The sequence below is a fragment of the Lissotriton vulgaris genome, chromosome 12, assembly GCF_964263255.1.
Source record: "Lissotriton vulgaris chromosome 12, aLisVul1.2, whole genome shotgun sequence".
NCBI classification, from domain to species: Eukaryota; Metazoa; Chordata; class Amphibia; order Caudata; family Salamandridae; genus Lissotriton; species Lissotriton vulgaris.
The window spans coordinates 757,850,233-757,864,882 of NC_141700.1; the positions used below are offsets into that span (position 1 = coordinate 757,850,233).

At 44.3% G+C, this 14,650-nt stretch overlaps 1 protein-coding gene across 1 annotated transcript in view; it reads right to left on the reverse strand.

Annotated features, from left to right (window-relative positions):
- DNAH2 (dynein axonemal heavy chain 2) overlaps window positions 1-14,650 on the reverse strand; it is a 2,538,822-nt gene that overhangs the window by 93,291 nt on the left and 2,430,881 nt on the right. Inside the window, exons 81-82 of the mRNA XM_086946066.1 lie at window positions 11,660-11,844; window positions 6,303-6,531 (exon numbers count right to left, since the gene is read on the reverse strand). Coding sequence (XP_086802192.1) covers window positions 6,303-6,531; window positions 11,660-11,844 — 414 coding nt within the window. The remainder of the gene's footprint in view (window positions 1-6,302; window positions 6,532-11,659; window positions 11,845-14,650) is intronic.

Genomic DNA, 14,650 nt, shown 5'->3' on the forward strand with positions numbered 1-14,650 from the left:
CATCTTTCTGATTACAAAGGACTTCACCACATCCCTTGCATCCATCAACATTACCCCTTCCAAGATATTTGCGAGGACCTATCAAATTTCCTCCATAGCAAAATCACTACCATCTATAGCAACATGACACAACAACCTGACCCTGGTGCCCTCATAGACAATCTACCCATCTCCAACCAAGACAACCACCTGACCGAATAGACACCCCTCACCAGAGATATACCAGCAATGATCATGACTGCAGGCTACAAGCGCCGCAATTGCAAAGGATTCAGTTGTCGAACTGGGGCTTGACATGGTCCCTATATACCCTCCATGGATGGGATGAATTTAAACCTGTATATCTCGTGACTACCTCTTGATGAAACAGCGGTTAACACTGGAAAACGTTGTGAACACACTAATTTACGTTAAGCCCTGATGAAGTTCCTAGTGTAAAAGGAATAAAATACGTTTGCTGATTTTAATTAATGTGCAACAATTTGTGAAATATAAAAGATGAGCGACTGAAATTTGCCACATTGAATTTATTTCCTGGTGTACCTTCCATTTGAAGTATATACTGTTTTCTGGCCTCCAGTGGCAGCAAACGGCGTCAAGTGCCGGAAGAGGATACACAGGACATTAAATTGAACTTTACTGGATTGAGGTGCAAAACCCGGGTCAGCCGCTGTTAGCTTTGTGTATATTCAGCAAAGATCATGCAGACCATCCACACAGGGGCCCGTTCAGAACCATGTCCCAACCACATTTACAACCTGGGAACGTCACCAATCAGCAACACCCTCCCCCACATCATCCCAACCTCCATCACAACCGCCACATTCCCGGATGACTGGAAACACGTGGATGTCGACGCCTACCTAAAAAAACCATCAGTTTACCCAAACCAACTGTGCAACGTACGTCCAATAACCCTGCAACGGTACCTAATTAAAGTGATTGAGTAGGCCACAAGCATGCAACTCTCTGCCCACCTCTACCTTCACCACCCACTGGACAACACCCAATTGGCTTCAGAAAGAGACACAGCACCGAAACAGCACTCATCACATCCACCAACAATATTAGGACCATCCTGGACCAAGCAGAAACAGAAGTTCTCATGCTACTCGACCTGTATGATCTCTTCAACACTGTCTCCCACAACACTCTCATCAGAAGATGCTACCACACAGGCACCTAAGGTCCTGCACTCCACTGCATCTTCTCCTTCCTCACAGGAAGAACCCAAGGAGTTAGAATGTCACCATTCATATCAAAGATAAAAAAAAGCTCTGCCGAGGGCCCCAGGGACTGTCCCTCAGCCCCACCCTACACACCGACTGAAGTATACCTAATTAATGCTTTACTAGCAACACTACCATATCCTGCTCAAAAACAATAGAGGGTGAAAAAGTAAAAAGAACATGCAATTTACTATACACCTGGTAGAAAGAAGTATATGCAACCAAAAAGACCACATTCGTGAAAAAAACTTAAGACTGCATGAATGCAAGTCTCATTAGAAAAAACCATACTGTACAACAATACATCAACACTGACTTCAAATCCAAAGCTAGAAATATTAAAGGCCTAGGGGGAGTGGGACCTGAGGAGTTAGACCACGACAAAGACTGGCCTCTCAAGCAGCTCTGTAGACTCCATAAAAAGAATTTAACTTTGGTCGTGGACTGTGACGTTGAGCTGCTGCAATGAAAAGTGTTTTTGTACTAGGTGATGTAAATCTTCACATCCTGGTCCCTGATGGCCTTCCGGTTCATCGACATATCGAGGCCTTGGAGTTGTGACCTGCTCCAGACACAACAGGCATACCTGGTGGGGATCTGTCACAGACATTTGTTCCTGACAGTCTCCACAGGGCTTGAAACTGCCGTTTTGGGGGTTGGCCTACCTTGTAAACTGAAATTTTTTGAAGTAAATGTCACCGAGAGACATAAAGGAGCTCTGAATCCATGTCTGGTTGCGCGGAAAGAAAGAAACTGACATCAGCGTGCTGGTGTGGTGCATATATGGGCCACACATGTAATTTCCAGAGATGAACGGTGTCAGTGTGGAGCTGCAAGGCGCCACCTGACAGCATGCTGAGGTACTTCTGAAAAGTTTCCGGACCCATTCTGACGCCTGGGGAATATTCCAAAGGTGAGGAATCTGCGATTATAAGTCTCTATCAGAAATGGCTTTCTTAGTAAAGCCTTGCCAGTTAGTTTCCCATTCCATTATGGCCGGCCAGTTTCCTGAATGTCAATCAAGTTCTGCTTCCTGTAGGAAACTTTCAGCCTCTTTTCACTTACTTTCTTTTTTGTGGAAATTGATGCCCAAGGGGCACTGTTCATGGTTAAAAATAGCTAGGAATACCATGCTAATATTGCATCAAAAGCTCTTCACATCTCGGAAAGGATTCTCACTGCTCATAACAAATCTCAGGAGATCTTTTCAATCATGAGGGAGCTTACGTCTGATGCAAGGACCCTTCCTTCTCAGACCCCGACGTAAGAATCTTGTAATGCATTAAATAACTTCTTTATTGAAAAAATTGCCAAGATCAAGAATACGATTCCTTCAGTCCTTTCTGATGATATGCCAGCTTCCCCCCCTGAAAACCCACTCTCCTTGCTTTCTTTCCCTGCCCTCGACCCCAGCACTCTGGCAAAACTTGTTGCTCGAGTCAAATCTGGCTCTCCTAATGATTGCTGTCCCCCCTCTGTCTTTCGCGACATCTGCCTGTCCATGCCGGACTGCATCTTGCCTTTATTAAACGCCTCATTGGAGGCAGGAGTAGTACCTAATTCCTTCAAGAAGGATGTCCTTGTGCCCTTACTAAAGAAGCCTGGAGCTAACCCGGACGATCTCGCCAACTATCGGCCTATCTCCCTCTTGCCCTACCTATCCAAACTCTTGGAGGCACATGTTACTAGCTGCCTATCTGAATTCATCGAGCGTTCCAACTTTCTCGAACCTAATCAGGCTGGGTTCAGACCAGCCCATTCCACCGAGGCTGTGATCTTGGCAGTCATGGATACGCTTAGGGCTAATGCCCATAAAGGGACATCACAGGCGCTCATTTTATTGGATCTGTCGGCTGCGTTCGACACGGTGGACCACAACATGCTTATCCACCGTGCCGAGCAAGCCGGCATCCGAGGCCTGGCCTCTGCTTGGCTCAAATCCTTCTTGTCGGGCAGAATGCAGGCGGTTCGCCTTGGTCCCTTCACAGCCGCACAGGTCCCATCCATCTGCGGAGTGCCTCAGGGATCGTCCCTGTCCCCTCTGCTTTTTAATCTCTATCTTCAGCCGCTCATTTTCTCCTTGAAGAGGTGGAATATCACCGTATTCAACTATGCAGACGATCTGCAAATCATTTTCCCGCTTAACACCCCCAATGCAGCCCTCGATTGTCAAGCAGTGATGCTACACATCCAACATTGGATGAACTCCCACCAGCTTAAATTGAACCCGGGGAAGACTGAGTTAATCCTTCCAGGAAACAGTCTCACTCACTGGGGCCCACAGTTCTGGCCAACTGAGCTCGGCTCCCTGCCCGTCCCGGCTAAGTCAGCAAAGAGCCTCGGGGTCATAATTGACTCGGAGCTCTCTCTTAAGCCTCAGGTTGGCGCGGTTGTGTCCTCATGTATGTTCCAGCTCAGAAAAATCAGGAAAGTTTCCCATCTCCTGACACCAGAGGCCCTGATACAAGTCCTGATTGCCCTGGTGCTCTCCCGCCTGGATTTTTCAAATTCCCTGTACTACGGCCTACCTAAATTCCTCCTTAATAGGCTCCAGATTGTACTGAATCAAGCAGCAAGGCTGGCCTATAAAACCCCGAAGTGGCAATCCGCGAGACCACTGCTTCACAGACTCCACTGGTTGCCGGTGGAGCAGAGGACTGCATTTAAGATCCGCTGCCTGACTTTCGAAGCTGTGTTCGGGACCTCCCCTGCCTTTCTCAAATCACTGGTCATTCCTTACCGTCCGGTACACAATCTTCGTTCCTCCCATCGCCTTTTGCTAGCTGTCCCTGCTACCAAACAAAAAAAAAAAACGGCGGTCGCAGATTTGCCTACCTTGCCCCCGCCTTCTGGAACCAGTTGCCTCTCCCTCTTAAATCTGCCAATTCCCTTCTGGCTTTCAGAAAACTCCTGAAAACTCACCTCTTCACACAGACTGGCTAGACCCCCGTCTCTTCATCTCATTGGCACTCAGCCAGCGCCAGGAAACCTTTCGGTGTCAGTGCGCTATACAAGAATCCCCTAAGATAAGATAAGATATAAAAAGAGCTGGAACAGTCAATAACATGCGTCTCAAATGCAAATGCTTGTTGGGGGCAAATGCTTGTTGGTGGCTCCTTTATCCCTAAATATGGATTTGTATACCTGATGTTTCCTTTGAACTGTTCCTACGGTTGGATCTACTCATCTGCTTCTGGTGCTCTACTCCATTTGAATCTGGTGCTCCCATACATTGGTTGTGGTTTTGTGAGCTATGTTCCTCTACAATTCTCTACCTTGGATCTGTCTGTAGGTCTGTGATGCCAATCGGTTTTACCTTCGAAGGGTTACTCTTCAAGGAGACTCCTCTAGCTTCCATGTTATGGGTGTTAAGTAACACACTGGCTGGAGAGGAGTCTCCATTCTTTTTTGTAGTAATAGCTACTTATGTTCAATGAAAATCTTCCTGAGGTTCTGTTATTAGTGTTGTAACAGTGACTACATCAGAGAATAAGAAATTGGTGGCAATGCCATTCAAGGCTACCAGCAGTGATCACCTCGATGCATCAGCAAGATTACCAGCAGTAATGTTAAAAAAGGGTTTTCAATATGTCAGGCCTCTGCATGGGTAATACATAACAGCCATAACATAATGCCCCGGGCATCAATATAGTAAGTCTCCCTAACGCCGTATGATTTATCTCTCAAATATTTGCTATAAACATAACGTAACATGTAGATTTATAAAGCACAGTTAAATGTTGGAGGGTAAATAGGCTCTGAAATGACACGTATAGCTTACCTAACTCAATGGCTGTATTGGAAATTCAATTGAAAGTCAACTCTTTTCCTCCAAACGTTCGTTCATGAGTCTTGAAAATACACATGCTTTCATCTCGAATACACACTTTTCAATATTGGTACATATTTATTGATTCAATCAAGCAAAATCTTTTAATTTAGTAAGCTGGGTTGAATACTGAAGAACTACTTGCAGGTACTCCTTGAGGAAGCCTGACTAAAGGAAGGAGCCACTCTTACATGAAGAAGGATGTGCGGCTGTTAAATCCAGTTATTAACAGTTTTTCTGTTCTGTGAATTTGAAGAGTAATGGAAAGAAACACTGAAGTAAACGTTTGGTGTGAATCCAACTTGAGTTTGATTACATTTCAAATTAATTAAATATACTTTATAAGAAGGTTTTATGGCTGCATGTTTGTGATGAAACACCAGGCGGCGAATGTCATTCACTTACACTGGCCCCTTAGTGGTATTTAGGGTCGATACCTATAATTGTTTACAGTTATGCACTTACAACAGCCCAGGCTTCTAAATTCTCTATAAGCCTGGAGGCTCCAGCTCCAGTATTCTCCAACTATCATACCAGCGGGCCAAGAATACAAGTATACAGTGATTTGTTTCTTAATGGCGATGTTTGGCTCTTGCAGATATCACTGTGATGGTGTTGTAACTTACCTAAAGTTACCGCATCGGAAGTGAAGTGTGGATGGAAGCGTGGGCTGATGTCTACCTGTCCATTAATACCTATTCATTTGCTAGGGGGTCATTACATGTCTCTCTCTCTCTCTCTCTCTCTCTCTCTCAATATATGCACATAAAACCAACAACTGAAATGCTTTGGAGAAAATAGGACTTCACCCTACTGGGGAGCACTTTGAGAAATTTCTGTTAATAGGTGCAGTAATTCTGTCACATGGAGATAATTCGTGCCAGAAAAAAATGGCAATTCTGAGCTGGACCCATAGGCTCTAACAACCCTGGAATTTGGATTTATCACATCCAACCCCCCCAGTACTTTAGCTTGGAGATTTTGTCGGCTTCGAACAACCTAAGTCCATGGGGGAGATTGAACAGGTCTGCAGTTTTCCTGCATTATTCATAATCCTGATGGGCTCTGTAATTCCTGTTAAGAGCCATATCGGAGATTACGAAGTACTTCTAATGAGGCCCGAGGTGGGTAGTCAAAGAAAGTCAGTGAAACTAGTGTGTGTGAAAACAAGGGACTCTCCCAACAATTTTGTGTGTGCTGGTTGCCTCGACTTAATTATTGAGTAGAAGATAGCATCGCCTTACCTTGTCCTCTCGGCTCTGGACCCCAGTACCGCTGGGCGTGATCTGTGGCTGCAGCGACAGGAGTGTCTCAAACAGGGTGCGAGCCTCTGTGATCTGGCTAGCAATGTCTGCATTTGGGTGCTGCCCAAAGGCCTCTGGATGGTCCATATTTGGCAGCAGGTTGATATAATCCAAGTAGTGGGCAAGGTTTCCATCCTTGGGGATGTAGTAGGTATCCAATATTGACAGCCTGAAAGAAAAGGAAAGAGGTGAGATTACAAAGAACTAGATGCATGCATGCAGCCAACGAGTGACAGGAGAGTAGATTGATTCTTGGACCAGAAGTGTACAGTTACTTCTCCGTCAACATACTTCAAGAAGTTAGAACAGGTTCCCATAGAGAAGTATGAGAAATGGCTACAGATACCACAATCCCGTGCTGCAACATAAGCCACATGACTAGAGGGGAGTCTTGCCAGCTGTGAGTACAAGCCACAGTGGTCTTCATGGTTCACCAAATGTGCAATTGTTATTGGTGAATGCAAAGTGATGGAGCCCAAAATTTTGCCCAGACGCTCGGCTAGCGCTGGCAAATGTCGGGGTATTGGATGCTAAGGTTGCATAGTATTGACTGCACCTCGTGACTCTTTCACTCACCACCATGCACTCCCTGCCCCTTTATCTCACTCTTGTAAGATATATTTTGTCCCTTCTTTCCCCCTTGTCACTATTTTTCTGTCTTTCTCTTTCTCTGTCTTTCCTCCTTTCATGTTTTTTTTCTCTCTCTCACTTGTTTAAAGTCTGTTGAGGAAAAATAATCACCAGCTCCCATAAATGGGCACCGGCGACCCCACCAGCTTAAAGTAAGCACCGTGAATGATATTTTAACCCCTGAGTCGGCCTATCTGCCAAAAGAACGAGTAAGTGATAGGTTGGTAAAAGTAGTGAGTAGGTCTGTGTTGGAATGAATGTGTCTACAGTTTTCTTTTCAATGGGTTTTGAGCAACTGGCCTGCAGAGAGTTCATGTTGGTGTGAGTTATAATGCAATAGTGAGTTATACCATACAGGTGCCAGAAGCAGGGAGTGCTGCAGTCTATTCTTGTCTTATCAGGGTTTTGCTGGTTAATTTGAGGTGTGGGGTCATTTTGGGAGAGTGGGGGCACTGACCCACCAAATGAGCACTCCCCGTGGCGCAAATCCCGAATACTGTGGAGTCGTCCTCCATGAAACTCTCTCAACAGACTGTCCCTCTTCCAAGAGAACAATGGCCCACCCCCACCTGGGCAAAGACAAGCCCCTCAGTGCACACTGGCATCAATCCTAGTGATGATGGTATAGGGAACCTCAATGCATCCTTTGCCCGAACTATGCAGTGGGGGGACACAGGGCACATTCATCCTACTAACTAACACATTTGTTCAAGTGCCTAGTAACAGCATTCACCGGGTCACTCACTGCATGTCTAGGCCTCGACTGGTAGTTTCACTTTTCTCGTTCTAATACAGGAAATACAAGCACAACTATACAAGGGGACAAAATCACAAACGGAAGAGATACTCACAGCTGACATAAGGAAATAAGAGAATTCTGCTTGCAGAACTCTGGAAGTGCCAATCAACATATCCATTTCTGAGCAATCTGGGGTGAATAATGGTGGTGTACACAAGCAGCTGATTTTGGGGATACCTTTCTGATGCCGATAAGTAGAGTATCAGCTGCCCTAGAGTGCATGCATGCTGGCATCAAATACTGTGATTCTTGGAAAGCTCACTGCAGGGGCAGTGATGGTAAAATGGCTCTCAAGGATTCTGTCTTTGTGTTGCTTCTATGACATCACTTCGGTGTTAAAACATTTGCTGTGGGCTACTCAAATAAGCTCTGCTATGTCAATGCGTGCGTCTAAAGCCTCACCTGGTGCTGAGCGACACTAAAAAGCATGTCATCTCTGACAGAAAGACAAGCCACCTCATCTGCTGAGACTCAAGAGTATCTACGCAGAGGTTGAAGTTGTTAAGCTAGAACTCTACATAACCTGTAGAACCATACAGGACAGGCACTTGAAGAGACACTGGTTTCAGTTGAAACAATTCTCAACTCTGCAATCTGAATGCATCAAGTGTCCGCCGAGCGGAGATAAATGAAGCTTCTGTTTACGAATCAAAACTGTCAGTGCCCTCTGGACAAAGCTACTGGGAGTTGGCACCACTTATTATTATTAAGAAACTTATAGTGTGCACAGCTAACCCACAGGGTTTCCCAACGCATGGCAGAGTAGGGGGGAATGGAGAAAGCTGCGTAAGTAGGTTAGAAGAGCCAGGTCTTTACGCCCCTACGAAAGGTGGAGACACACAGTTCTTTAAAGAAACTGGGAGGGAGTTCCATAGTTGAGGGCCTATATAGGCAAAAGAACGGCCTCTCATACGGCCAGGCGGAATCTTGGTACTGTAAACTGAGTCTGTTGAGAATATCTCAAAGGACGGGATGGGTGATGTGGGTGGACCAAGTCCATAATGTATTTGGGACCAACTCCGTCTTTTACATTGAACATGAAGCATAAAGCTTTAAACTTAAAGCGATTTGAGATAGTAAGGCAGTGCAGCTCACGAAGAAGGTTAGAAACTGAGGCAACAATGGGTAATTGATAAAGAAGCCTAGCGGCTGCTTTCTGCTCGAACTGCAGTCGATGGATAGTACATTTATCGGCTCCCAGGTATAACACATTGCAGTAATCCAATCTTCAGATAAAAAGTGCTTGAATCACTGTCCTTTGTGCCAAGAAGGGGATCAGCCAAAGGATCTTTTTTAACCATTTAAGTAATGCAAAGCAAGTAGCTCGTCCTTAGCCATTTGTGGTTTCATAGATAATGATTGGTCCACAATGAAACCCAGATTCTTAACCTTGTTCAATAGTGTAGGTGGAACACCTAAATCAACAGGCCAATGATGAGGTCCCCAAAGATCAGGCCTCTTGCCCAAAATCATGACTTCTGTTTTATCCCCATTGAGTTTGAGTAGGTTGTTGTGTATCCAAAAGGAAATCTTACTCAAACCTGAGCTAAGATCAGATGACGCTAGCCCCTATCAGATGGCAAAGAGGGCATGATCTGACTGTCATCCGCGTAGGAAAAAAGAGACAGCCCGTAGATGTTAAATAACATTGGACTCAGCACCGAGCCTTGCGGAACTCCAGAAGAAAGGACTTGGGAATTAGACCTGGCAGATGAAGAAAAAACCTGGAAGGATCGGTCCTTAAGAAAGGAGCGGAACCACTCAAGGGCCACACCGTCAAAACAAAGTGCCATCAGCCCATCCAGAAGGATAGGATGAGACACAGTGTCAAAGGCAGAGCTACGATCTAATAGGATGACTGCTGCTGCTTCTCCCTCATCCAGGCGCAGACTTAACAACTAGGTTACCCCCAAAAGGGTGGATTCCGTTGAGTGACAAGCCCTAAAGACGGACTGAGAAGGATGATGGAAGTTCTGGGGTTCCACAAAAGTGGTTAGCTGGCCCTTAACATATTTCTCCTAAATTTTAGAAAAGTAGTGGGGTCAAGATTAGCTTTTTTTAAGAGGGGAAGGACCATCATGTGTTCCCACTTCTGAGGAACCACCCCTTCATTCAGAGAAGCATTAAGAAGGTCCATAATAATGGATGATAAGCTGGGGTTTAGCTGATGGAGCAAATGGAGGGGGGAGAGGATGTAGCGGGGAACCCTATTTAATGGACTGGAGAATATAATTAAAAAATGTAATATCCAGAGGGAGCCAGGTATTAAGTTTAGATGAATGGCTAGCAATAGGCTAATGGTTAAATCCATCAGCAAGAAAGAAATTGTGAGTGACTGCCAGTATCTCAGCATCGTTCAATTGTACTCTGTGAATGGTCACTTATGGTAAATGCTAATGAAATGAGCACTAACAAAGAAAAAAAGAGATGCCAGTTTTTAATTTGTTTGTTCTTCCAAGGTTTCTGTAAAACTTTTTTTATTGGGGAAGTCACCAGGCTCTCGCCAAAATGTAAAATATTGGCTAGGAGCAAAAAGATTTTGTGGTCTCACAAGCACACATTGCTATATGAGTCCCTGTCGCTAAAAGGAAGGGCTGTGTGCGCAGAAGTGCTGCCTATGGATGAGCAGAATGCAGTCACTCACAAAAAAGTTAGCGAGTGGCTGAAATATCCCAAATATTAAATGGCGTAGTGGGCAAAATAAAACTAAGTGAAACAACAAGTACAATTGGAAGAAGAGGACTGGCTTAAAGCTCTTGTAAGCACGTATATTCTAGATATATCATTTTAGTACAATAGAAAAGTCTTGCCTAACACCAAACCTAAAAAAATATTAGTAGTATTTTACTTATGCTTTTTATAGAACTCTACAGAAAATAGTAGCAAGATAAGATGTGTGCTGTTTGCTAGCAGTGTGCTCTCCTGCCATCCAGTACTAAGCAGGGCTGTCAGGGGTACAATGAGCCGTGGTCGGTAACCGGGGGAACAGGTAAGGGACAGTCCTTTGGGCACACCTGGCAACATTCTGCCAGGAGTATTTTTCAGATTTCAAACCACTAATTAGCAGACTGATGACATCATTGGAAATGAAATGGCTGGACCTTTGGCCCAGCAATGCCACCACAGAACACTTCCCCAAAAGAGCCCGAGATAATGGGAAATGATGATTGCGTGGCTTCTAGCCGGGATGTCATTATCATATCATAAATGGCATCACAAAAAAGAGTGATCTTTGACCACATACAGGACAGAGGCTTACATTTCAAAACGCTCCGTGGTCTTCAGAGGGTTCATGGGCATTATTCCCCAGCTCTGGAAGCTGGCCTGTTTCTGAAAAATCCACAGCTTCTCCAAAAGCTGCAGGATGACGCAAATAAACCAGCAGGAAAAGCAGTATCCTACCGCCTACACAGGCAGCTTTGGAAGCGCGTCATAGGTCTGAGCGCGAGGCACCAATGGGCAGGGGCACAGCGCTCTTCTGTGTTCTGTCTGTCCCTGCTCACAGAAGGAAACAGAAGGAAGGCCCTGTGCAGGGTTAAGACACTTTTACTCCCTGCATTCGGTGTGCCTGTAATGCTGGCAAATGCAGGTCAACAGAGAGATGAGAGATAAAACACTGTGTTCACAGCTGGAAGCCGGGATCAGGACCCGGGTCTCTGGCAGCTTAAACACTAGGTCACAACTCTCGACAGGTTTAAGGGATGCTGATGGTTCCACCATAGATGATTCTACCCCCCCCCCCTTCCTCTCATGATTGCACGCTCTAGGGTAATGTGAATTGTTGTCATGTGTCACTTAACTATTTTAAAACTGTGACATGGGATTTTAATGAGAAAACACAAGAGGCTTCCCCGAGAGAACCTCGTACCTATAGAAAGGCGTGACGATGCTCTGCTCACAGAAGTAGTCCGTGATGTAGGTGGTAAGCAGCCGTCGGTCCCAGTCATCGGTCACGTGGCCTCCGTAGTTGACGCCTGAGATGAGGTACTTCAGGGCATCCCATGGAGTCTCTTCATACTCATTCAAGTAGATGTTCAGTAGGTTCTCGGACACCTACAAAAGTATTAAGGGTAGGTATGTATAAAAATGGTCAACAAAAAAGCACAAGAATTAAGCCAAGAATCTTGGGGAGTAACGGCATCCATCAGTGCAGAGAATAAGCTGTAGAGACAGAATGTTTGATAATGAGGTGCAATTTAACACAAAGGGCACAGAAAGTTCGAAGAATTGCTGCACAGACTGAGAGAAGTACAAGTTACTTACCTTCAGTAGCGCCATTTCTGGTAGAGACTATCTAACTGCAGATTCCTCAACTTACCCCAAAGTGTCAGACTGAATCAAGAAATCTATGTATAGCAATGTCCTCGAGCGTCGACAAGTGGGGTCGTGTGACGTCATGGTTCCACGTGTGACTCCACCTCATGTGGCTGCGACGTCGGCTTTCCTACATATAGGTCACCTGCTTGCTCTGGTGTCAGTTTCTTTCAATCCTCTGATCACACCAACAGACATGGAGCCTTAAGAAACCTCATTATAATGTACATGTAAGTATACATTTCTTGTGTGCAGAAATTCAGAATCGTAAATGAGTAGCCACATAACCTCCGTGTGAGTCTCTTCCACAGAACGGGGAGGTGGGAGGAAAGGTGAGGAATCTGCGGTTAGATAGAGACTATACCAGAAAAGGTGTTACCGAAGGTAAGTAATTTGTTTTTCTAATAGATACTTCTAAACGCAGATTCCTCACCTTTTAAATAGATGCCATCGCAATACCTCCTAGGTAGTGGGTCTGCGGACTGCCTCAAACTAGGATATTTTGGAAGACAGTCCAGGCTAAATGCTCTTCTCTCCTGACCCGACTATCTAAACAATAACGCTTGGTGAATGTGTGGAAAGATGCCTGTGTTCCAACTTCACATATATCTAAGAGCGGAACACCCCTAGCCAAAGTTATGGTAGCAGCCTTGGCTCTAGTTAAATGTGCATGCGGCCCCTCTGGAAGTTGTTTCTTAGCCAAACTTTAAAAGATTTTAATACATAAGACAATCCGTCTACAAATTGTTCTTTTTTGCACTGACTACCCCTTCATCGCTATGGAGAATCTGAAAAAAGATGTTCATTTGGTTAAAATGGATAAGTTGCTTACCTGTAATCCTAGTTCTCTTCCAGGGGTATCCTCATCAAAGTCATAAGCACTGAATCTCCATGCGCGGGGACCCAGATATAATAAGAAAATATATAAAAAACATATATATACAGATATATAAAATATATATATATATATATATATTCTACATTATCTACAATGAAGTAACCGTATCTATTCTCTGCTAACTTTGACTGTTATTGGCAAAAGGAACCTGGTAGTTACTGGGGGGACATAGAGGTAGTTTGCCTTGGAAGTAACGTAATGAGTGCTGTTTAAAAAGGAAAAGATGGAAGAAGACGAAGAACGTATGAAAGCTGCCAAAACGATGTTTGTGAGGAAAAATATTCCCAGTAGTACCACTAAGGAAAATGGACAGACGATGAGAATTGAACCACTGGAACAGAAACTTAAACATTACGAGAAACTGAAGAAAATAGAAATCACCAAACGGTGGGAGGCGACATCATTGCAGCACTATGTGGAACAGAACATGGTGCCAAGAGGATTGAGGATTTTTACAATACCGACCTATGAAAAACCAAACCCTCTGATGTTAGAGGAGTGGTCGGTTAATTCAACAAACAGCTCACGTAGGATTCTTGAAATACTTATAAAATACGCCTGGATAGACCAGGATGAGATTATTAAGGAGATCAAAGATCTCATGCAGGACATAAAAAAGAGTATGGATACTGAAAGTTTGGAGAAAAGACTCAAATCAATACGGGAAAGATTAGCAAAGCATGAGGATGACATAAAAGCACGTAAAGAAAGAAAATTAAACCGTGACTATGCAGACTATGACAGTGGCCGTATTTTAACTTTCAGCCATAAATATGACCACCTGTATAAAAAAAATGATGGGTCAGATATTACTATTGTGGATGAAACAAAGACCATAGTAGGCAATGATGAGAATCCTACAAGTGGGAGTGAATCTGATGTCTCTATGATTAATGAAGTGGAACCAACAATGGAAAAAAAACAATTGAATTTTTTTAGACGAGTACTGGACCCTAAGGAGGCGTTTTACAATGAGGGAAACACCGGTACCAAAAACCAGAGGACAGAGAGGACATGGAAGGGGACGCGGAAGGGGAAACGCAGAAACAGAAGATCGCGGATCAGACAACGATGGCAAAAGAGGCAAGGGACGTGGCGGCATGGGAACCAACAAGGGACGCGCCAAAAGGAGATATTAATGGATGACAAAATGGTAAACATGACCATCATTAACTTATCCAAAAGGGAACTGAATATGACTGAGAAAAGAACCTTATGCCTAGGATTATCCTTTTGTCCTTCCTATTCCTCTAAGTACACTGACAATCGCATTGATTTATTCAAATACACCCGGAAATTGAAACTCAAGAAGTGGCATAAGTTAAAAGGACATACAGTTGACATTTCTAATAATGTATCTGAAATATCTGATGTATACAGTTTTGACATTAGAGATAGTGAGACTTTAGACACTGTGATGGAATTAGGGATTAATGAAGCAGAGGTGGGAGCCTCCCCTAGTACTACACAACTTCTTCCTGACTTAGAGATCTGTACTAGTGCAGCGGCAAATACTGATTTTAGAACTAAATCTAATTTCGTGCCGGTTTTACCACATGACAGCATTGACACATTTCATGACTGTCAATAAAGGTCATAACGAACTCAGACACAAACAGCAAAAAAATTGGCAGAAAGGAGATCAGA